This window comes from Harpia harpyja, chromosome 6, assembly GCF_026419915.1.
Source record: "Harpia harpyja isolate bHarHar1 chromosome 6, bHarHar1 primary haplotype, whole genome shotgun sequence".
Lineage (NCBI taxonomy): Eukaryota > Metazoa > Chordata > Aves > Accipitriformes > Accipitridae > Harpia > Harpia harpyja.
The window spans coordinates 21651495-21676645 of NC_068945.1; the positions used below are offsets into that span (position 1 = coordinate 21651495).

The 25151-nt window shown below is 47.3% G+C and overlaps 1 protein-coding gene and 1 long non-coding RNA gene across 2 annotated transcripts in view; one reads left to right on the top strand and one right to left on the bottom strand.

Moving 5' to 3' along the window:
- AKR1D1 (aldo-keto reductase family 1 member D1) overlaps positions 1-17061 on the bottom strand; it is a 35557-nt gene extending 18496 nt beyond the window's left edge. Inside the window, exons 1-2 of the mRNA XM_052790351.1 lie at positions 16856-17061; positions 199-366 (exon numbers count right to left, since the gene is read on the bottom strand). Coding sequence (XP_052646311.1) covers positions 199-366; positions 16856-16948 — 261 coding nt within the window. The 5' untranslated portion in view covers positions 16949-17061. The remainder of the gene's footprint in view (positions 1-198; positions 367-16855) is intronic.
- A 467-nt stretch (positions 17062-17528) lies between these two features.
- On the top strand, positions 17529-21791 carry LOC128143281 (uncharacterized). Its single transcript, XR_008235708.1, has 3 exons — positions 17529-17838; positions 18921-19036; positions 20289-21791. It is a non-coding gene; the product is annotated as an uncharacterized LOC128143281 (long non-coding RNA).
- Positions 21792-25151: the final 3360 nt, after the last annotated feature.

Here is a 25151-nt window from a genome sequence, read left to right on the forward strand (position 1 = left end):
AAACTGAGAACAACAGTGATTCCTGGGCTTAAGAGCAAATCTAGTGCTCATAAAGCTCTGTGGCATTATGGTAATACTAGGAAAGAAGAATAATGTTGGATCTGGAAGCATGCCAGATGTTGACCACTGGCATTCTTAAGAAAGCCCATTCACAGAAATCGTGGATTTAGTGTAAATAATCTGAGCGCAGCTTCTCACCTTGCCACAGTAAAAAATGTCTTCTCTGTTGATCCTTCCTTCAGCAATCTTCTCCCGGATGGCTTGTCCCACTTCATGCTCGTTGTAGTAGACGAAGGCACCGTCGATATGCCGGTAACCAGTATCAATGGCAATCTTCACCGACTCCAAACAGGAACCTTTGGGAGTCTAATGGGAGAAGAAAAAGAATAAACATAGTTTCAGCCTCTCCTGCAATGCTATAGCATCCCTGAGATATGCACAAGGTTTGTGCTGTAGTTCATCCAGTCTAAGCATCCCTTACCTCCCCAGACACCTGTGTTTCAACTTCTGAATAAAAATGTGCTGTGCACTTTTCTTCAAAACTGTCATGAATTTGGAACTAGACTGAAAAATGGAGAAAAGCAAAAAAAATTCTCTGTGTGTCTGGGAAAGAGAGTACTAGAGTCCTCAGAAAGTAGAACTGAATGTATTTTATATGAAAATTATTTCAGAATTTCTTATCTAGAGAGCAAGGGCTTTCCTACAGCAGCCATTTGATAAAATCCCTTACTGAAGTGGAAGAGGGCCTTTTGGTTGAGCAGAGCTGGTCAACGACCTGCCTGATCAGTCTGTCTGAATACCTTATGGCCCAGTAGAGCTTTCAGCAGAGCAGGAATTTGGATTTGACTTCTTTCTCCTCAAATCAGCTTACCATTGGTAGTATCACAATCGAAAGGGTGATAACTCAGGACTGTCTACTAGTATTCCCAGTTCTGGACAGTTGCTTTACCATGTGGCTAAGAACCAGTAGATGCTTTACTGTGCATTTGTATACATCTTACTGCTTCAGTTTAAGATGAGCCCAAGAAACCTCTTAAGTCCAAGTGGCAATTTTGTACTGTGTGCTGCACTTATGTTTACTCATCTGTGCTGAAATTCAGAGTAAGCTTGTTTTTTCAGAACAGTCATATTTTCCGTTAGCCAATGTGGCAAGCAAAATACACATAGGCCAAACCAAGCAAAAAAGCATAAGACTGGTCACTGAAGTCATTTGACTGATCACTGAAATTGCACTGAAAACATCTTACTGTTGCCACACTTTGCATAACAAGAGGGCAGCTCTAAGGAGTAGTAGTGAAGGGCTCTCACCGACATGTGGCAACACTATTCTCCCACCTTTTTCATAGGCATTGCTCTGCTGGAACAGGGACATCTGATTCGCTTAAAGGAAAACTGGAATAGGGTCAGTCAACCCGCTTTGCTGTGCTGCTGTCTGCCAGCAGCAAATGGCAAGAGGTGAATTTTGCTACCTCTGAGTGAAGGGCCAAGACCATACTGCTTCTCCTATGAAGAAGACAGATGCCAGAGACATCTGGAAATGAGACAGAGTATGGAGAGAGGATGTCAGATTGTTGGTTTTGCTGATGCTAAGGAAAGGCAAGCAGGACTGGCAACAGGTGCTGTTGGGAAGGACCACTTTTTACCGCAGCAATCAGTCTCCCTCCTGTCCCTCCAAGCTGCCCTTTTACAGCAGCCACTGGCTTGGCTGTCCAGGAGTTTGCCATAAAATAAGCATCTGCTCTTCCATCATCTGCTGAACTAGATGTGAAACTCGACTTCCACAGGATGCCGCAGCTACTAAGGACACTGGTCTGCCCTTCCACATTCGTGGAAGAAAGATCTATGGAGGACTGCTGAAGACAAATGGGGGTCAACCTCTCTGCCTTTCAGTCCCAGAGCTATAGGCTGGTGGCAGATTATTCTGGGGTAATGGGACCATATCCCAGCCTGCTTGCTCTGCTCTTCAGCGTCCCATCCGGGCCGGCTGCTATCGGACATGACTGGACCAACTTCTGTTGAAGCTCAGGGGGGACTTTCTGCTCCAGCACGCAGTGCCTAAAGGTTACTTCAAATGTAAAGCTGCTCATGCTTGCCCTGATTTATTACAGACATGAGTGAGGGCTGAGAAGCAAAATGGCACAATTTGGCATGCTAAAGTATTTACAGCAGTGACGATGTAGTATTGTCTGCTTAATTGAGAGAGACAATGAAACACTTGTTTGAATGCTTTGCTGCTTTCATTTGGGAGCCTCCCAAAGGCATGCTCGGCCCCTGCCAGGGCCCTTTCCTAGTTGTTATTAGGATGTAATGAAGACCACGGCAGCTAAAAGCCTTCCAGGCACAGTCAATGGCTAGTTTTCACTCAGGGCATGTCGGGCAGCGTTACAGAAGCGCGAGGCATGGAGCAGTGACAACCTCCAACATGTTCGCTTCTTTGTCCCTGCCTGAACCTGCAAGGAAGGATTTGAGGAAGGCAGCAGGCAAAAAGCTCTGACACAGGTACTACAAGCCTGCAGTTACTGATGACAGTAACCTCAGACCTCCGTCTCGGCAATGAGCTGCACGAGGCTGTAGCCGCAGTTGCAAAGCTCAGGCTGACTAGCACAGAGCAATGGGGCTCAGCTTAAAGGTCTTGTGAGCTCAAGTCTAAGTGATGACTAGTTATCTAAAAGAGAAATATATTTTTAAAAGTGCAATCAGTGTTTTCTCTGTGAAACCTGATTTTTCAAACAGTGTTACTCTGATTGCTTCAGCCTATTTGACTTCTATCATTCAAGTATATGAAACCAGACCGTTTAGAGTACAGTGATGCATTACCTTAATACAGATTTTAAAAATAAAAGCTTTTTTCTTTTTTAACTTTTTTCCTTTTGTTGAAGAGCCTGAAAACAGGGTGCGGACCTGATCCTAGAATTTTCTCTCCCTTCTCTTCGCACTCTTGAGAGATTGCATGAACACTGTTCCCAGTTGTTTCCTGAAGCTGTAAACTAAACTCAACCAAGCAAGGACATGTTGATTATTAAGTTGCACCTTTTCTCAAACACCAGGGCCAGTTTGGTCAGTAACAAAAGCGGAAAGAAAAGATGAAGAAAGGTAGAGTCTTACATATCGGGGAATGGTATAACTGCATATTTGGGAGGAGGGTGGAATAGAGGAAAATGAGAAAGCTTGCAGTTACTGCAATTGCCTTTGGCTGAATCAGTTAACTTATGCTAGAGCTGAACTTCTATGTATTTCTTAGTCTTTTGCATGGGACTTACACACATCTGTACAAATAATCTTGTGAAAGACTCCTCCATCTCAAGGAATAATCTTATTCTTTAGGGGCTTGAGGAGGCTTGTTTTGGATCAGGCCTTGATTACCAATGGCTGGAGATGGGTTTACATTAAACATTAATGTTTTCATTGCACTAGTTCATTTCATCTGATGTGGTATATTAGTTCTGACAGATTCTGGTCTAAGGTGCTTCATATAAAAATGCAAGGCAACCTAGGGAACAGTTTTTGGAAAATCCTGCCTCTATTGAACTGTCCCAGCTGAAGGCCTGGGACATCTGCAAGTCTGGAAACTTTACACCATATGTTTATTTTCATTTTAATGGAGAAACTATCATTTCTAGCATTTCACATATCTAATCCTTCCAAATCCTGCAGTAATGGGCTGTGGTAAACTGTGCTGATGAGTTGCACAGGCTAGTCATGTTGTGGTTTTGCCACTTTTTTAGAAGTGTTGCCTTAAGTGTCGTATCTTATTCCATTGTTTCCTGACAGGCCATATCAAAGCTGGATGACTCAGATCACCCCTGCTCATCCATCTTTCCATCAGAGAAGGCACAAACCTGTATCTTTCCCCTCTACCCTGCTGCTCAGCCTGAGGTGTCTTAATCTCTTCTGTCTTTCATGGAAATAGTGTCTTTAACTAGTAGTGACCAGATCAGAGATTACCAACTGAAAACCAGCTTTTACTGAAGTGCAGGTAGAAGTTTGTGATATGACTGCTCTTACATCTCATGGTGTTGTATAAGGGTCAGCACTTCAGTCAGTGCAGCTGATGGTGCAGTGCCTCCCAGGCTGCCTGGCCACAGAGCAGCCACCTTCACCAGGAAAGCCGGACCTCCTCCTCCTCCTCCTTCTCCTCCCTGCCGCGGGTTATACTCACTAGCGCACGTTATCTAAAATGTGGTTGCCTATGCTGTCTGCTCATTTCAGGTAGGCCTTTATTCTTGCACCATTCCCAAATAAGCAGGGCTCACGTTTAGAGCAGCACCTGCCAGATGATGTACTGAAATGTCTTTGTGCTTTGTCAGTAGTAATTCAGGACGCTTTGGCCTGAAGACAAATCTCTGCTTCTTTATTACTTTTTATTTAAGCGTAGATAAGAGGTATGCCTGATCCTTAGCTGTAACTAGTGTTTCAGCTTCTAATCAGTGTGCCCTGCAACTATGCTACTTTGATCAAGGACTGTTGTTTTAGAACTGGAATTTTATAACCACTTGTACACTGTAAGTCAGATTTTTATCTTCAGTGCTCTTACAGTCAGTCACTAATTTGTGCCAAAAAAGGTATTAAATTTATTACATGTTTTATGATAAAAGAAAAACTGCTTGGTTGACTAGAACCGCTCGCTCAGTCACTAATAACTCCTTCAATAGCATCTAGGCTATTTTTAAGATCATAGAGTTTAAGGAAACAACACACGCAATTATTCCCTCTATCAATCAATAGCTTGTAAACCTGCTGATTTACCACCACGCATGACAGATTAAACCCGTATCTGTTGCCTTCAGGCTCCATGGTAAATGAATCAGGCAGAAGGGCAGGGGAGCAGACTCAGGTTTGCACCTTCACTGAAAGAAAGGAAGCAGCAATTTGGCCCTTTCTCCATAGATGAAGTAGCCAACTGGCCAGTTACCACATTTTATGAGTCTGAAAAAGTAATGTCCTTCATCAGTTCTGCCTGTCTGAAAGGGTCTACTCTCTTTTTCCCCTGAGACCATGAACTTTTTTATTTTTTAATGTTTATTCCAGACACCTTCCATCACATCCCATTTTGTCGAAAACTATTCTCCCTACCATAGAAAATGTACGGTTTCAGTTTTGCTCATGTTTGCATGTGACCAAGCCACAGGGGAATATTTTTTTGTGCAGGCATACCCATGAATTTTACTGTTCCCTCTCAAGTAGAACAGTATTTGCTTAGCAGTGTAAGTGGTTGTCCTACTCATTACTGTTATTTAGTGTCGCTTTTCAGCTGTCCTCCAATTCTTTTGTTTTTTCTATAGCATCCTTTTCTGGTCAGCAATTTCCATCAGCTTTCCAGCTGATAAAGAGGGATTCTGGTTACCTCCAAAGACAAAGGTAACAGGACACATTAGCGGCAGATTGTAATCTTGCAAAACCATGTGAACAGCTACCATAGGTACTGCTTTTATAAATATCTTAACATCACTAGTGTCATTTATTCTTTATTAGTGCATACAGTAAAGGAAACCAGTCTAACTCAGGCCCCCAGGTTCTGCTCTGCCTCATTTCACATATGCAGCTTTACAGAGGTGCACCGGTCTCGGCAGCATGTGAGAGCTGAGGAAGCAGCACTTCAAGGAAGGAGCAGTTTACCTTGGTCCCGAGCACCTCACCTGGTTAGTGCAAATGGTATCCAGTCCCTCAGCTGGGAATAATGATCCTGGGAGGAAGAGCTTGAGGTGTTGGGAGAGACAGGGCCATCTCCTGGAAAAATCTGAATTTAGCTGCAGCTGAATTACTCAAGAGATCCAAACCGTGGGCTCAGCACTCCAGTCCTAACCTATAATTTAAGATGTGGAGCCACTGTTTAGGAATCTTAGTCAGCTAAATACAGGAAGGAGAAAGTAGGTACATTCCTGGGCTCAGAGCCTCCTTCGCCAGAGCTCGGCACTCACACACAGATTCTTATGCAAGTTTCTAGAAGCCAAATTGCTTATTTCCATTTGCCTGTTTTCCGGACAAACTGGCAAAGAGGACTGGCTTAGGATGTTAGGAACAGAGCATAGAAAACATGTGTACTGAAGGCATTACAGGAAAGCACAGGTTGAGTTTACAAAGCCAGAGGATATAAGCCACACAAGGGTACATTCTTAGAATTGTTTAATCTTGTAAAGGAGAAGCTGTACTGTACACCTCTTTCTTGGAAAATGCAACGGCCAGCACATCCCTCTCTCTCGTACACAGGAAAACCTGGCTTTCATCCCCCGGAAGCACTGGCAGCCACCATCCAGGAAGCAAAACCCGGCGAAGGGATTTCTGCAAAAGCAGGTAGAGCTGAGAACAGAGGCAGAGAGCACAGCTGAGGGCCACGAGCTGCTGTGCCGGCCCAGAGCTTTGCTTTATGTCATGCAGTATGTTGCCTTAGAAAGCGGAGGACAGCAAATGCGCCCAGAGAAGATGGGGGGGAACGGTGATGCTTGCTGCCTCGTGTCATGCTGTGAATGAGCGTGGACAAGGGATGCCTTTCTCCTCTAGCCTTATGTCCTGTCAGTGGCCTGAAGCGTGAGGTTTGATTGCCCATACAACAGAAATTAGGTTGCGTAACTGTAGATTTAGCATTTCTAGAATTCCTGTGACATTGTTATTCTAGGATCTAGCCAAAGCTTCTTCAGGAAAGCCTTATTATTGTAGCTGGCAGAGGCTGCTGGAGTTATTTTTACCACTTGATTGCAGAATCCTCAGTTTTAGGATTGCCGCAACTTTTCACTTGATGCAAATTCACTTAACGCAAACCTAAGCTAAAGGGCTGCCGTGCCTCTCTGTCAGCAGCTAGAGGATTAAAGCAAACCAAGCAAATGATGTGCACACCTGGGTCCCGTGCTTGCAGTGCCAGCGGGGTCAACTGGGCCAGTTTCCTGAAGAGCTGGAGGACACAATAGTCAGCCGGCCAGCCCTGGAAAGTACGGATCTAACTGGAAGGGTGAACGCTATCAAAACACCCTTCAGACAAGAAATATCATTCCAGGGATTCATGAAGTACAAGGGAAAGATAAAGCACCAGCTTGTGCAATAACAGAGGAGAAAGAAAAGGTTGCCAGTAGTTCTTCTACTTCATTCCCTAGAGTTAAAGGGGAGAGGTTTCTGGCGCCAGTTCGAAGAAGTGTTTGCAAAGGCAGATGTAAAACTTGGGGAATTCCACCACCTAGTTAGCTGAACCAACAAAAGTTGGCTTTGATGAAGCCTAGAGAGGCATTTTCTGCACAGTGTTGTCAAGTTTTGACAAATGCGGCCTCCTAGGTCAACCGAAGACACAACCCAGCTGTTAGCTTCCCGCACGAACTGTAAGAACATGCTTACGCTGTTCTTCAGAGAACTGCGGGGAATCAGGGACACAGGGGAGAGCACGTCCATATTTAACGTATGGAGTCAGTCAGGGACGTTTTAGAAAATGGAGGTTTGTCCGGAAAATTGGGCTCTAAATGTTCTTGCCAAAAAGCGTATCTTTCAGTTGTGTTAATTCAGATTACTCACTCGTAGAGGTTCAGTTTTCCCCCCCTTCAACAATGCCAGTGATTCCCTGTCTCATCTAGTGTAAAACAATCTTCATAACTTTTATTTACTTAGGAGGGCTTTCCCTGTGGCTCTTGAGCAGGGTTAAAAATCCAACATGTTTAGAAAGCCAGAGGAAAAGAGACAAAAAAAATATTTTTTTGTGTGCCGGTATTTGGCCTTGGTATTATTGCATTGGTAACAGCTAGCTTTGCAGTTTTTGGAAGAGGGGTACATTGAAACAGCTAGCGCTTGTCACTGCAGTACACAGCTATGGAATGGAAAAGGTCTGCTTTCTGTTTGGTTACTTTTCAAACAAGAATCCCTATGACAGGTTTTGGGTAGTGCTACTGTCCTAAAAGCTTATCTGGATTAATCTTCTATTAGTTTTGGATCTGGGCTGATTAAACGCAATTCTACCCTATGTTATAGCCAGACATGTAGCTCGGTGGGTGATGTTGGCATCTAATATCCACTATCCAAAAGCCGTACTGACTCCCAGACAAAGTTGTCATCTCCTAAATGTCAGCTTGTTCTGGGAACATTTTCCTCTGGAGCACTCTTGCGGTGTCCAAGACCGCATGTGTCGGTACCGCGTTCAGGAGCCAAGTGACGCGGTGCCAGGTTGGCTGTAAGAGCCAGCGCCTCTGCTTGGATTAGGCAGGCATCGCTGCACAGGGCCAGGCGATTATCTGGCTGTCAATGGTTTCATTAGTAGAAGTCCTCCGTCTCTTTGTTCTGGAGCTGTCTGAAAATGTTTTCACATAGCAGCTGAGATGTCAGTGTAGGTTAGAGGTACTATCTTTTTAAGAAGAGTTTTTTTGAAGGCTTATAATTTAAGGCATGCTCAGGCTTGGGGGGGAGTAATTCTGAGCACAATCTACTCCTCAGAGCAAACTAAAAAATACACTGTTTTACAGGACTAGCAATTTTGTGCCCATTTAGCTCAGAAGTCCTCCATAGGTTGATGAACTTTGTAGCTAGAAAGTTAGTCTTTCATTCACCCTCATCTACAAGGCAGGGCCCAGCCCATCCTCATCAGGAATTTTACATGTTGACCATTTCAGTAAATGCAGCTTTTAATCTGCCACACATGATTACACACTAATTGTGTTCATAGCTGGAAACACCACAGAAGCCATTGGCACAAAGTAGAGATTAGTCATACTATCAATTTGTTTTCTATTAAGCTTCAGGATTCATAGAAATGAAGAACCACAGAGATTTCAGCAGAGAAGATACATGGAGGTAAATGAGCATTTCTGCAAATTCAACAGTGTCTTAAAGCCATGGGTTTTGTGCAAATCAAAGTCATACTAACAGAGCTTGTGTCCTCAAGAAAGTTGCATGTAAGAATCTTTCCTCCAGCTTGACAGAGAGTGATAAGTAATTTTGTCAAATCCTACTTTAAAATCCGACGCTAATGGTTAAAGTACAGTTCGTACACAAAAGCTAGGAGTTTTCGATCCTGTCATTTTTCAGAAAAAAGCAGCTACCTTTTCAGATTACCTGTTTTTTCTAATTAGATGACTTAATTTTCCTTTCTTAATGAGATAAAGATGCAATCTTGCCTTTATGCAAGCCAAAAATGTTCCATTGTATAACAAGAGATTACAGGGAGCTAGCAAGAATTGAGGCATCAAGAGGTGGTTGCAGGCAGGGGAGGAGAGGTCATGGCTGAACACCAAGAAGACGAAGTGTTGAAGGCACAGAAATGTGGAAAGACTGTTCCAGCAGCAGAACAGAAAATTTGTATGGTAGAGGAGAAAAGGCGAATGTAAGATAAACAAACTCTGTTTTTTCGTAGGTGGTAAATATGCCATTAAAGCATATATGAAAGGGAACGTTAAAATGCATCATGCAACATTAAGCTTTTAGCAAAAGTCATTGATGAAAGCAGAATTTGAGACACTTTTGATTTAGTGCATTCTTCTACTCTGCACCCTCACTTATTTGCCATAAGAAGTCCAATCTGTGAAAGCAGTATCTTAAGTGTTCATCTGTTCATCCTTCACCCTCTGGCATATTTGCCATCTCTGTAGCAGACAGCAGGGATGGATTAAGACAATCGTAGAGCCCAGAGTCGCTGCAGTTTCTTGAATCCTCACGCAGACTCATTCTCCTGTATCTTCTTACTTACGGTGCTTTTGATCATGTTTCCAGCGAGCAGCCACGCTCCTGCCCAAAAGCCATGTTGTTCTGCTACCTGCTAAAAGCTGACGCCCGCTACTGCATGTCCTCAAGGCATCTGGGGACCAAATACCAAGAAATGCTGCCTTTATCCTCTCTTGGCAACTGGGTCTTGACAGTAGCTGTGACTTAGTCGAGGAATAAGGAGTAAAATCTGAGAGATTAAGAAACGAGGGCATCACTCAGCGCCAGGATACCAGCCAGCAAAGGAAAGGCATGCCACCTGAGTATGGTTTAGTTAGTTTGGTGTGAAACTGAGTCACGACTTTGTCAGTGAGTGATCTGACTACAGATTTATGGTTTCAGGATAAATATCGTTCAGCGCAAAGGCTAGGCAAAGAGTTTACTAACAGGCAGGCAAGGAGCCCTCCAGGACGTGTAGCAGATCAGGCACAGTTCTCTTCCTGGGCTGCAGCAATGTACCTCCTTCCCTTCTGCCCTTGCCTCAAGTGTACAGATCTCGGCTTGGGAGTATGCTTTTAGGATATCCTCAGAGACCAAGGGAACATAAGGCCACCCTCTGAAACATCTCAGAAATCCCAACCCTGAAAGGCCACGTGTTGCTATGTGTCGGCCAGCTGTGGCTCCGCTGCTCTAAAGCGCTCCCTGAAGACAAGAAAAATTCATACCACATGAGGTAATACTCCTGCTTAAAAAGCAAATGGCTTAAGAAAGCCAGTGGCAGTTACCAAAAGGGACTATAAAGGGGCACAATGTCCTTTGGAAATGCTGGTCAGGGGATATAGCCCAACAACTTTTAAAAAAAAACGATTTCGTTTTGGGAGCTTTCTTAGCTTCTTATGTTCCGGGCATAAACATGAGGCTTCATAGCCAAATATCCCAGGTGACTCCCCCCAGCTCTGTTTAGGGAAGAAAAAGGCAAAATATCTCCCTGGCCTACATCTGCGGTGATTTCATGTAGCTTCATAAAGATCACTTCATTACAGAGCTAACTTCAGACTCAGTACTTGCTGAGTTCAAACACATTTTCATGTGTAACTGTTCACGTTAAAAGGACTGTGGTATTTTCTTAATATATTTATTTTAATAGCTTGTCGTGGGAAGCAAGCTAAGGCTAAAAGGACACTTGCATGTTAGGGCAGTTCCTGCTTTGCCACTGCCTCTTATCTGTTTCAAGTAAATATCTAGAAGCCAAGTGGGAGGTTTACCTCAGAAGGAAGCGGTAAGACAGTTGTCTGAGTCAGAGAAGGAGAAATTCATAGGAAAGAGAACAAAAGTGGAAGCCTTTAAGCTTCAACCCTGTCTCCAGAGATCTCAGGTGTCACTCCTTCCTGGGACTTTCAATAAATGATCCATTTCATAGCTTTGGGTCAGGCCAGGTGACTTTCTCTAAAAGTCATCTGAAATCATTGCTGTCTCCAGCCGATCATGTTTCAGAAGCCGGTGATGGCCAGGAGGAAAACAGAGGGAATTAAATTGTGTGTAATCCACCCTTACTGCTGCTCAGAGATCCAGATAGCATCATGGGGACAAGTCACTTACTACGTCTTTTGACTTAAAGATAGCCTACGGCAGCTCCAAAGGCAGGCAGCCTGCAGCAGAGATGCAGCCTGCACCGTTAAGAGCGATTGAAATAGTTTGTGCGTGCATATCCTTGTGCGAGGAACTTTTTGGCATAAAAGGTCCTACCAGAGCACTAGGGGCCGTTAGGCCTGTACAACGAAAGTTACTCTGTTCAGCTTCTAGCTTGGGTGTAAAAAGTAATTCAGGGTGCCAAAACAGTGTTTTTACTTATCCGAAACAGATTTTTCTACTTGGTCACTTAGATTGGATAAGGGAGCCCTGGATGAACTTTTCCTCCCCCTGATTCAAGCCAGCAATTTCTTCTTAAACAAAACCCAGACTGTCTGGGCGCTCACAAGGGTTACTTTGTGGTAGTTAAGGATTTGGGGAAACGGGTCTCTCTCCCTCCTGGCTGGATGCCATACCGAGTTCTTCAGCATCCAAAGCTGTGGGGCTGGTGGGCAGCACGCTTTCCCGTTGGGAGAGTGCTCCTCCCGCTCCAGCCTGTGCATGTTTCTTCTTGTCTCTCTCTAGCTATCACATACCCCCACGATCACGTATTTCCCTGGGCTGTGTGATATGAATTTAATCCCCGGAGGCGGAGAGGAGGACTGAATCTGGTTTCCCACTGCCTGTGTGGATTCCCTCACCAGCGGGCTATTCAAGGAAAGGCAACTGCTACCTCCAACTGCTTTAATAATCCTTTGATTCCTCAGCTTGTACTGCCAGTGCCCAAAATGAAATGCTTTGCCATTTGTTTTGCCTGAAACTATTCCACAAAACTGCTTCCAATTTATGAATGGATTTGGCTACCTCAGAACCTCATTTTTAGCAAAGTCGCAACTTTCCAAAAACCCTCACCCAGTGCTATTCTTGAGCGCTTTGCCCAATCTAATGTTTCAGAAGCAGCGCCTGTGTACAGTGTGGTTGCTACAACCTTCCCTCCAAGCCCTCTCCTCCCTCAGTCAAAACAGGAAGGCAGGAGAGGAGCTGCGGCCAAGGCCCCTTGACCTTCCAGGGAGACAGCGAGTATTTATGTGGAGGTACTGGGCTGATCATCTTAGCTGTGTTGACAGGGATGAATTACAAAGTGAAGCAGGCACAAGTGCAATTTTAACGAGGCATAGGATTTCCAGGATTTAGGAGTGTTTTTAGCACCTTTCCCCTCTAAGCCTGCTCATCCCCATGCCCCATCCACTTCCAGACGAGTACCGGTACCACTCGCCAGGCTGTGCTGGGAACTGAGCGTCGATGCTGGGAGATGGCGGGGGACTGATCCGGCTCGGTGCGGCACAGGGCCGTGCCATGGGCTCATCAAGGGGCCTGTCCTCCTCCACCCTCCCCTGTGGGGCTGCCCTCTCCCTCCTCCCCCCCCCATCTATTTAATACCCAGGAGAATTGGGTCAACGGCTCGGGGGGCCCTCGGGGAGGGAAAGCTGGTCACGGCACATCTGCTGGAGCCTCGGCAGAGCGGCTCCTGCACGCGTGGGGCTTTGCCAGAAGGATCCGCAGAGCCAGACAGAGGCAGAATTTTAAAGCCCTCTGGAGGGCCCTGATAGTCCAGATTCCCTGCTCCTGCTGTGGTTCCCTCCCAAACCCATGAGGAGAGCGGATATTCGGGGAAGGGAAGAGAGAATAGGGGAAGGAGTCAGTGACTGAGATTTTCAGTGTTTCGCTTGAGTCCATCCTTGCTAGGACAAACACCTAATTTATGTAGGCAAGACTCTGATACAACTTATACATTTCCATCCCTGTGTGAAGGAGAACGCAAAACCAAATTCAACCAAATCAGCACCAAAAAGCAAACTAAGCTTTTTGGTTATACAGTTATTACCCTTCCTTAAAAATAAGGATAGGAAACAATAGTTAAAGCACTAAGAAATATTTCTAAGTGCTTTTCTTGATGAACAACCCAAATTTATCACTAATTCTATGACCCAGTGAAGACTGGTCTTTCTGCTAGCAGATGAGCTGATAGCAAATGGATTCGTTGCTCTTTCTTGCTGTGCTAGGAGAGTAAAGCAAAAAGAAACCCCCAACATTGCACTACCAGTGTTTTCAGACTCAAAGAATTAGCTGAACTTTTGTCATCCTGACCTGTATCAAGCAGAAGAAATGCTCTCTTGCACCTAGGGGGAAAGAGTGTTCCATTAAAATTAATCTGATTATCAAATAGACCTTTTTCCACAGCAGTCCAGCTCTGCTCCAGCTGAGTGATGTACTTCGTTGAGTCAGTAAACTTGTACACGGGACCAGATTTCGGTCGATATATTTATTTTTTGTTCGGTGTTTCACAACTGGAGAAGCATGACTTATCTCCCAAAGTCGTTTTTGGGAGAACAATTAACTTATTTAAGACGAGCAAGGCAAGCTGCTGACACATTTCAATTCTGAAGGCACTGCTGTGCAATTTATCCAGACAAAGCCCGAAACATGAAAGCTGGCCTCCTGCCTCTGTTTTCTTGTAACCGACCATCGCAGAAGCAGATTTCCCTGCTCCGTGGCTAACTAGATCTGCCTGGTTTGCTTAACCAGCAAGCGCATTCCTGCACTTCAGGAAGAACACTCTGGGCTCATTACGAGCTACTGGGCTATAGCGCGAGATTGAGAAAACAGATTTGTTTTGGACAAGCTGCTCTGACATGGAGGTGCCAGGGTGAATAACCTTTGAAAAGAAAAAAAAAAACCTGCCTCCAAGAGCAAGATGAATAATCTGACAAATGAATGGCTCTGTATTTTATATCAAAGCACAAGATGACTAGAAGTCGCGGAGATCTGACTCATGAGCAGAAATAGCATGCTGGGGACGGCTGGCACTGTTGCTACCACCAGCTGCCTGCCCCCACTGCTGGAAAATGGGTGGCTCAGATGCTGCTTCTTAAGCAATTCAGCCACAAAAGGCTACAGTTAAGCATTTTAAGGGAAACATGTCAGTGCTAGTTTATAGCCTCACTCGTTAAGATAAACCTTGAAACGGTCCCGAGCTGCCACAAAGCCTTTCAACTCTCTAGGTAGGAGGAACAGGACAGAAAGCTCGCCAGGCATCCCGGTGGAAGTTGCACCAGGCACAAGTCAGCACTCAGCAGAGCAGCTTGTCCCAGCTAAGCGGCACTTCGCTGCCACCGCAAGGTGTTGACAGAAGTGTCATCGTTCCCTCCCCTTGTCAGCAAAGCAGCCTTTTTGAGATGGGCAAGCTTTAAGCCGTGACCTATTTAAACATCCTGCCCCATCACGGACTGGTAGCTGCAAAAAGTTCTGCAACAAATCCTGTAGCTACTCTGTTTCCCCAGCTGTCCTCTGTGACAAGTTCCCTGACTCAAATACGCAGTCCTAATCCTAGCGTAAAGCTTCAGGCCAGCTCCTCCAGATAAACATTGTGTTTCACCTGGTCTTCTGCGAAAATGAGACTTTTGCAAGTGCCTTATCAGTGCTGCTTTCTCTACCTCTTCTCAGCTCCTCCTCCCACCTACAACTTTCTAACATGTTTACTGTGTAGAAAGAGAAAGACAGCTCAGAACATCAAACTCCTACAAACGTGGAGGGAGAGAGAATGGGTGGTTGGGTACAGGCACCCATCCCCACTGAGGGTGCAGTTACACAGCAGTTTCAAACTGCTCTAAATTGGAGTTGCCATAGCAATGCCCTGCTGGTATCGTCCTGTCATCCCCCCCCTTCTGTCACCAGAAAACAAAGGAGATGCATGCGAAAAGCAAAAAGCCACTACCTGGGGCTGATTCGGCTGAAAACCAGCCCTACCTAAAAGTGATTCATTTTGGCCGGTTGAGCTCCGTGCGAAGGCTCACCGTCCACCTCGACCCACGGGAGGGCAAAGGAGGCAGCGGGATTTTGTCAGGGCAGGGGCAGAAGGAGCAGGACTGTTGCTGTGCTGATTTTGGGACATTTGAATTTCTGCAGAATGAACTCCCAGCAGGATTATAGCGTGGCTGAGAAGCTGCCTCCAAAAGCGGAATCCCCTCTTTGTCCGCCTCCCCTCTCAGCTCCAGCAGGTTACTTGCCACTCTGAGCTCCCAGCCTGAGCCTGGCTAATGCCACAGCATCGGGCCATGGCTCATGCGGGCTGCAGGCGGGAACTGCAGTGAGGCAGGAGCACCCCTTCTGCTGGCAGCCTCGTTTTTCTCAACTTAAAACTACTGCAAAATTGCAACTTGAGGGTTGGGGGCATGATATACAAGTCTGGAGAGAGATGCTTCAAGTTTGCTCAGAGCTATTTTGTCACTGAATTATGCAATGTTCTGCTATGCTACATTAAAACTCCTGTTAGAGAGCTTAATTTTGTTTCACTAACCATTATTCAAAGAACACACTAGCTGAAAATATCTCCAGAAACTCTAGTGATGTGGGGGACAGTGCCCAGCCTCTGAAATTGCAGATTCCCACTAATTCTTCCCATGTAAACCAGCATTGTTAACCGGGAGGATCGGCAGCCCTGGGGATTTCCTACACCCTTTCTGCATCACTCATGCACTGCCTGCAGCAGTGTTTATTGAAGATCTTTGACACTGTTATTAATACACCATATTACAATTAATTAGTGGTTGTTAAATGGCTTTAATCGAGCGTTTTCTTTAAAAAGGTATTTTTAATTACCTTGCATTACGTGGAGTCGTACACAAAATATTGCATCTCAACTCTGATGCTATTACACAAGAAGGGTTCTGGCCACGCTATCTGTTTTCCTACTCTTCAAACAAACAAAAAAAGAACCGCTGAAAGATCAGGCAGTTTAAGAGAGCGAAAGGCAGCAGCTAGCGAGTTGCCTTTGTGCTCCCAGGTGCGCAGAGGGAAGAAGCATCAGCTGTGCTTCCACAGCCTCGATGCAGCCGAACCAGGGACAGTTAGATGGGATGCCTGCCCGGGTCACGCAAAGCCGAAGGATGCAGAATATTTGAGAGTGGTTTGGCCGCTGGCAGTCAGCTGTGGCAGCCGCAGGAATCAGGATGCAGGAATTTGGGTCTTTGTTTCAGGAACATTCCTTGGAAAGCGGCGGGGCCAGCTGCAAGACGGTCCGAAATCGCTCATCTTATCTGCGATCGGCGCAGTGCCGGGGGGAGAAAGGGGGCAGCGGGGACGGCCCGGGGGGGACCCGGCGGCACCGTCCCGTCAGTCCCCCCCCCAGCTCCGGGCTTCTCGGGACCGAGGGCTCCGGGCCGCCCTGCCGGGGAGCCGGAGTTCGCCGGGTGTCACATCCCTTCCCGGTGACTGCGGCGGCCCCAGGGCTCCCACCGCCCCGACCCCCAGCCCCCGGGGCAGCGGCAGAGCCGCTCCCCGGCCCCCCGCGCCCCCTTCCCGTGCGCCCACCGGAGCGGAGCGGGGTGCGGTGAGAAACACACCGCAAGCTGGGTGGGATTTTTTTTTTTTTTTTTCCCTCTTTTTTCCCACCTTTTCCGCCTCTGCGCGCCGCGCACTGCCCGTACTGCTCACGGGAGAGCTCGGGCTTTAGCTTTGCCCGGAGAAAAGCGCAAAAAAGAGAAATAGCCGGGAGGGGACGAAAGGCAGGGGGAACAGAACAGGCGAGTAGCCCCGGCTCGGGGAGGGGGGGTCTGCGGCGAGGGCGGCCGCCACCTGCCCCCACCAGCGGAGCGGGGCGTCCCGGCACCCCCGGACTTACTTTCTGGGGGTCGGCGTAGGTGCCCAGCCCCAACAGCGGGATGCTGTTCCCGTCGTTCAGCGGGACGCGGTGGTTCTCGGCTGTCAGGTTCATAGTACCGGCAGGTAGGGCTGCCCCGAGCCCGGGGCTGCCTCCGCACGGGCGGGAGCCGCCGTTCCGCGGCCAACCGCGGCCCCTGCGCACCGGCACCCAACGACCGGACCGGACCGGACCGACGGCGCCTCTGCAGGGACCGAGGTACGAAGTGCCCGCTCCCGCCGGCGCGGAGTGCCTTTTTGGGGGGCTGAGCCACGTGTGCCCGTGCACCGCACCGCGCACCGCCCCGCGCCCCGCCCCGGCCCCGCGGACCCCCCCTGCCCCGGTCCGCCCCGGTCCTGCGGACCCCCCCCCCTCGGCTCCCCACCGAGCCCTGCTGCCGCCCCCGCGGGGTTACTCCGGCAGAAGCTGCGCGCAGGACAAAGGCTGCTTCGTGGGAAATTCAAGGCGGGTCGGGGGGCGTCCTGCACCCCGGGGGGCTGGATAGGGGACCGGGGTGGGGGAGGTCCTGCCCGCTGCCAGGGAGCCCCCTCGGGGCCGCCCTACCCAGAGCTGCCGGCGAGGGGTCCAGCCCCTGCATCTGCCGGGGTGTCTGCCCTGTCCTTCGCCCCCCCCCCCCCCCCCCCCCAGCAACAGGGCACGGGCTTCCCACGCTTTGGGGCGGCCGGTCTTGGAAGTTTTCCCACAGAGGTGTAAACCCCTTTTTTAAAACCCCAAATTCAGGGTTACCAAGGACACTTTGTGTCCGCCGGGGACAGTTTCCACCTCTCCTTTCCAAAGGCTACAGGCCACAGGTTGAAAACCACTGTTCTAGGAGCAAGGAAGGAATGAAGAAAATCCCAGACAGGAGACTGGTGAACAGTTCCTTGGCCTCAGCATGAGTTCCAGATTACAGTGAATGGGCTCAAATTCCTCACGGTCTGGTTCTGCTCTGTTGTGGGAAAAATGTATGTATTTCCTATCACTGATATCCCGGAAGAGGACAATGCCCTTCACGAAATTCAACCCACAGCACTTACTGTCCTTTCTGACCCTCATAAAACACTCAGGGCTATGCCTTTACACCACTCTGCAGAGATGGACCCTGTCCTGAGCCAGCTACTTTGTGACCTGCAGCTGTGTCTACACAGAGTTGTCCCCATTCGATTTTGAAGTGTATGGTCTTATATGTCTTCCTAGATCAACCTGAAATTAAGTCCTTGGAGAACATTATTCCTCAGCCATAACAATGTCCTATGCCTAGCAGATTATTTTATCTCCTCTAATACCCCACTTAGCTTTCTGTGCACGGTAATAGTTCAGCAGGTTATGCAATTCCAAGAGGGGTTAATGGATCCATCGTGATAAGTTATCTTTGCAGGGTTCTTGCAATCAATAGGTGTGCACTAGTTTGCATTTGGAGAAAGGGTTAGTGGCTGTTAAGGCTGAGGACCTACCTGGAGAACACCCTACCAAGAGATCCTTTTAGTGTTACAGGTTAGATATCTGCAAGGGTCTCCAGTGAAGATGGAAAAATTGCCACTTTTACTGGTAGGGACGTGCCAAGCAGCTCATGACTAAGTGCAAGCCCACTTGATCCCTGCCCCAAAATTACTAGATAGCTAGGACATCCTGCAGGACAAAGAGAGCGTGCTGTGGTGTAAAATGCTCCTTGGGAGGTGGGCTGAGGGCGGCTGAGGCTTTCCCAACAGCCTGTGCTTTACCCGGGCAACACAATGCAAAGAGCTAGCTGTAAGGTGTCTGGGTTCTCATCTCGGGGAAGGGGGGGGGAACCTGGGGCAAACTACTGCCTGGCTGTAGTTACTGTGGGCAACCTGGTCCTGCTAGACCCCGTCCGCGTGTTATTGTAAGCTGTGGGTACCTGTGGGTGCGGGTATTTACATGCAATGTGGAGGAAGGGAACCCAGTGACCTCTTCCATGCCTCCCTGTTGTTCCCATGTAACTTGCTACCATTTTCTTGCTACAGGAGAAGCTCTTATCTCCTCTCTGCGTGCCATCCATCCCTAAGCGCACTCTGTGTGTTTGTAGGAGGACAAGTTGATGCCAGCATGTGGAATAGACTGCTGCATCTCTGAGCCATAGCCCTTGTTCTGCTGTATTTCCAACAAAGGAGGAGCAAAAGTATGGAGAGAGATGGAAATGGGGTGAGTAGAGAAGAGTCAGATGTGGCAGAGGGCATTCAGAGACCTCCCCATTCCCAGCCCTGTACTAGTATCCCATGAAGAGGCCATGCTGCCCCGTGGCTGATTCCTTCCCCTGAGCTCCCATGCTCCAAGTCTACCCCAGAACCCACTTTTCCATAATTTCTTCCAATCCAGCAGCTTGCGGGGGGGTTTATAGCACAGCTTGCTCATTTGCTTCAGGCTCAGAGCACATCCAGCTCGCACATGTGCTCTGGCATCAGAGCAATGCTTGCCCTGAGCTGTGCGTGATCCCGAGCTAAGCAAAGCACAACCATGTCTGCGGTGCCTGTCCTGGGCAAGTGAGCAAGCGTAAGGAGCCTCTTTGGCAGGAGTACACCAGCCCGATATACGATAGCCCTCAACGACAACTGGGAAAGAAGGATTGACGGACTTGCCATAATTCACAGAAAAGGGAGCTTGGGCAGGAGGACAACTCCTGCTTCTAGGAACAGTTGGGCAAAGCGGTCCGTTACGCGGCGAGGCGAGCCAGGCAGCCCCAGGCACCGCTGCCCTGCGACAGGCAGGAGCCCCCAGGACTCGGTGGGGTTGGAGTGACAGACAGCCGTGGGGTAACAGGCAAAACTCACCTCTCTTCTAGATTCACTGCTAGATCAGTCCTTATAAAATTCAGCCAACGTGCTTGTCAGAGAAATTGGAGAGAAGCAGAGGGTTTTACAAGTCCTTCCCCAAGCCCCTGTGCCTTAACCCACAGCAAATAGTGTGAACGCTTTTTACACACACGACTTTTTAATTCCCACAGCAGCTCTAGCTCCCTAGCCTACTGTGTTAATGCCTTTGCAGATTTTATATTAAACCCCAGAAAACAGATAGGAAAATGCATTTTTTTCCATTTACATCTGAGTTACTAATTCAAAATAGCCTTATTTCATAGAAGCTAGAAATACTAACAGATTTTGAGCTGACTATGAGTATCCTTTAAAGAACAAAGGAAGCCGAATTATGCAGCCCGGAGCCCGTTGCATACAATTCTTGTTCGTAACAATTTCTGCTAGCTGTTCAAGGGAGTACAGTTCTCGGTTTCAGAGCTTAAATGACTTAACCAGACTTTTTACGAGGACACAGTTATCTAGCAGCTCTAACTGCAAAACAATGCAAGTTTCTAGAGGCAAAGCTTTGGCTGCTGGTTGTTGTTGATCAGCAACTATTCAGGAGCTTTTATAAAATGCAGATGTGATCTCAGTTCTTTCTCTAGGAAACAAAAACAATGAGGTTTCAGCCTGGCCTTACTAGCAAGTAACGAGAATTGCCATCCTATCAAGTTTGCCGTCTCCAACAAAGCTTGTACACAAAAACACTTTCAAAAGCAACTAAGGTAGGTTTGCGATTCCTGGATTGATGGTGCAGAGTTTTATAGCTACGTTAGTCATCTCAGACAAGTAAAGAGCAGGTATTTGAAAAGCAGCATCTTATACTTAAATGTATTCCCCGCCCCGTATCCGTGCTCAAAGTAGATTAAAAAATATGAAGAAAAATGAAATAAAAGATTTTACAGGAAAAGTAGATCAGACATCTGAGGTTTCTTACTGTTAAAAACTTACAGAAATCTCAGGTAAAGAAAGTACTTAACAGCCTCCTTACCTGAACAAAACTTGTCAGCAATCTTCTAAAGTAAAGAGGTCACCCTTTTACTCATTTTATCTCACATTCCTTAGTATCCTGGGAACAGGAGAAAATGTGTGAGGCCTTTAAATATAGCCTCCCCAGTTCTTGGAGGGTAAAAGACAGGAATAAGAAGGAATTGTCAATTGAGAAGGACTGGCCTTGTCATCTTCTAGGTTTCATGTTTTCTCTGAGATTTTTACGTTGCCCCCCCCCCCTTTTTTTTAGCAAGCTGTTGTTTTGGATAAGGGAAGATGTTAAAAATAGTATTCTCCTGGATCTTGTAAATCTGGTTGTATTTACACATTGTAGATTAGATCAGTGAGATTCTAGAGGTAGGTGACCTGTAGTGCCTGAAAATTAGCTTTTTAAAAAAGGAAAATAAGAAGTACTTTCATGATACATCTATTTCTCTATTAGATAAAAAAGTGCACTTTGCTCCACTGTTTCTATTTTCTGTATGAGCCGTGCTCCACTCTATGTGTAATTATCTGCTAGAATGCATACTCTGCATGTGTTTTTAGTTAAAATTTCTTAAAACACGGTCTTGAAGTCTGCATATTTTCAGCCTAGTCCTTTCATAACTCACACAAACTAGCATGTGTCTGTTGTGCATGTGGAATATCTATAATATATATTTTCAAGTATTTAGCTTAGAGATTTTGGTAGCATGCGGCATGACTAATATTTCTTTTCCTTTTTTACCATTAAATATGATAAACTAATACATATCAAGAAAAACTTTTAGTTTCACTTTTTAAGAAATAAGGTCTGTGTAGTGTTTTGTAGGGGGACTATAAATGAAGTGAGCTTTTTTTAGTTCTTGCTACTTTTTCAGTGTGGAAACAAACCGTATAAACTGAACTGGAAAACACTGCCCTGGGAAAAAAATGTTGTAGCATCTTCTTACTCTTTATTTGCAGATTCCAATTACCATCATGTATGTCATGTTATAGTTCTCAAGGACACCTGATGAGATGAGTGGTACCTTATACTGCCTGCATGATTCCCGCCTTTAGTGGTCAAGGGGTTTCTCATATGGAAGCATTTGTGATCTTTTCCCTTTGATCGCGTTTGTTGCACAATGAGGCTGATCACAGCCGGGATAACAGCCTGGGCTTTGTTGGGAAGTGCGATATAATAGGCCTTCTTAGCAGTTTCTAATGCAAACACTTTTATCCCTAGCTCCCACTGGTGCGTGTAAACCATTTGGCAAACAATGAAACACTTAAGTGATGTGCTCTTGTTTATTTAAATATTTTTTTTGTCTGCTAAGGACTTGTTCTTGGTAAGTCCTTCTTTGAGGGCCCAAAGTTTGCTTTCAAATTGTGTCTGACTTACAGCGTAGTAATGGGAGTATAATATATGTGCACTTTTAGTGAATCTCTTCGCTGCAAGACCCACAAAGCAGTACCTGACCTCCAGAGGCCTCATCTGGCCCCACTTTTCCAGCACTGGTACAGCACTTCTGCTGGATCCTTAAGGAGAGAACGAGGACGGGGAGAAAATGGGCCTACCACTTCTGCCTGCAGAGAGAATTAGGAAAATACTTGACAGCTGGGTCACTTATCCCTTCTGCTTCATATAAACGCTCTGTGGCTACAGCTGCGATAAAAGGGAAATTCCTAGGTATCCTTGACGCTGTTCCATTGCTCCTGGTAACACTGGAAAAGCCGGGCCACTGCTGGGCTTTGATCGCTCCTGGTGTACAGCAGGAATGCAAGCAGCTGCTCTGGATTATCCTCCCACCGCTTCCAGCGGCTGCGGAGCTGCACTCGCACCGCGGCGAGGCACGACCTGGCGACGGCCATCCGGGCCGGCCCTGTCCCCGTGTCACCCTGAACGCGCGCTGCCGCGGCCGGGTGCTGTGCGGTGCCGTAGGGCGCTCTGCCAGGGCAGGTGGTTGTACAAACCCCCTCCCTCTTGTTTGGATTGTAGTAGCCAAACGCCTCTGTGGTGGATGCTGTACCAGAGGCAGCGGCCGCGCAGCAGAGCTTGCCCTCTCCACAGCTGACAGAGAGCAGAGGAAGCAAAATCTCACCAGAGGCAAAATTAGCTGGGCTGTTTATACACCGTCACCGTGTCTCCTATGGCACAGCGGGAGGGTGGCCGGCACTAGCAGTACGGCCCCTAAAATGTGCCCGTTTTCCCTTTGGGGTCTGCTTCAGGTGCTGAGTTGCTCTGTTAGCATCCGGGGAGTGCTGCTGATGGGCTGAAAAGCCCTGTGGAGGATCAGGAGCTCCTTTGGAGGATCAGGAGCTGTTGGGAGAGGGAAAGAGATGCTCTGTTTGAAAAAGTAATCCTCCTAATCTTTTGGAAAGGTAATCCTCTAGTTCTTTACCAGTGTCATTTACATAGGCACTGTCTCGTGAGCCTGCTGTCTCTTGGGCACTGTCCTCATGCTCGAGTTTGGTGTTAGCAGGGCTTGTGACAAATCAAGCCAGAAGCCAGCTTTTTTTTCCCCGGGATCTGTTTACTGATGTTATCACTTTCTTCTAGCAACAGTATCCCAGTTTCTGCTCCAGACTGTCTCTGCTACGGTACATGTACAACCCTGCAGCTGGTGAGCACTGTCTCTCAGATCCACGGGCAAAGGTCAGTAGCTGCATGGTGGCCTCTGGATTCCTCAAATACCGCCCCTTGTCATGTGGGGACGCATTAACCTTTGGCCCTGAGTAAGTGTCCTCATATCTCACCTCAGTTACTCTGGCTTGCTGTTTGATCCTGTCCAATATAAAGCCCTTTCCTTTGGCATCCTGCAAATCTAAGCCCCGTCTCGATGATTTCCACCGTGCCATCCATCTGATGCTGGTGGAAAACACCCCGTGCATTGCGCTCAGCTCTGAGTAAGCGGTGGCAGAAGGGGCAGCCCGAGGAGAGGTGGTCGTGTGTTCGCGGCCCCTCTCCCTTTACAGAGGCAACGGGACCGGAGGAGCGGTGGTGGCTCCCTCCGTGTCACCTCTCTTCCTCGCACAAAAAAGGGATAGCCACCGTGGGAAGATATTGATACTGCCCGTGTCATGCGACTAAGGTGTTTTGGGAGTTGGGCCTTTGCTTTTTTTATAAATCCCGATTCAGTGGGAGTGACTCACCGAGAGGGCCATGCCCCATCTGAGTCCCTTACTTCAAATCAGGCTCTTGGGATGGAGTAAGACACATCACCGGATCTCATCGTGTTCCAAAACCGTGAGATTTCTCTTCTCTCCTTTTAATACAGAGCTTGGTCAGGGGCTTACCTCAGCTTACCTCAGCTGCTCTTCCAGCCATCTCCCATGTTTACCTGATACGTAACCTCACACGGCTCCTGTGGGTCCACCTCAGGGCTGTACAGGAGGTCTTCTTAGTTCAGCTCTGATGAATGATCATTTTACTTGTGCTGGATAAACAGCTGTTTTCTGTGTTACCTGCTTTAAGAGACTTGCTGACATGTTGTTTCTTTCCTTGCCTCTAGCAACAAGCAGACACATCCAACTAATTGCAACAGAGCCACACTGGCATCTTCTTGCAGTCGGGACAGCATGCAAAACGCACAACTTTTTTCCACAGCACACCACCTGGCAAACGGTTTTGAGATAAAATAGCAGGAAACAGGCACTCACAGTTTCTTTCCCTTATCTTTTACTGTTCAAAAGGGTGAAAGCAACACAGGCTTGGAGATGAGGGTCCCAAAGTGGCCAGTCCCCATTGATCGCAGCATTTCCAGCTTCAAGTCCCTACCGGGGAGGCTCTTCCTTTGAAGTACATCTCACTTGGGCCAGAGCCAACGTCAGGAGGAGGAAACTATTAGCTTATAAAGAGAGCCCCGCAGGTAAAGTCTAACAGCCTGCTGGTTTCTTTGCTTGCAAGTATTTCCTGTGGATGCTTTAAAAACAGAAGTTATTGTGGGGTTTGCTGGTGCAGCCTGCTAATGTGCAATGTTCTCTGCACGCAGGAGCAAGGAATTTAGAAGAGTAGGCTTTAAAGCATCCCATTGATGCATTTTCGCCCACCTTCATGCTTTTTAAAGTGTGCCAGAGTGCTTTAAAAGGCCAGATAAGCTTGTCTTTGCGTGGGTTAGTCCTCTCCCTGGAGCTGGCATGCTGGAAGGGGACTGTCTCAGCAGCCGGGGAGGAGGGCAGCGCTGGGGGGGGCAGAGCGGTGCTGCCAAAGGGCATGAAGTCCCACTGGAGCATCTGTGCTTTATTAACAGAGGTTTTATTGGGGCTGGTGGGACTTACGGCTGCGTTCAACTCTTCATTCCACGTTTAGTACCAAGGTGCTGCACACTGACCACAGGGTGATTTTTTTTCCTGTTGGTACCCTCTCAATTTGCAAAGGCCATTCTTTTTGTCTGCTTTGCAGCGGAGGTAAAAAATTTCTTTTTTCATCATCCGCTTTTCTTTTCCCACATTGCCACTGAATTTTTGATGTTCACATGTACATTGGCAGATTGGGAAATCTCCTGATATATTGTGAA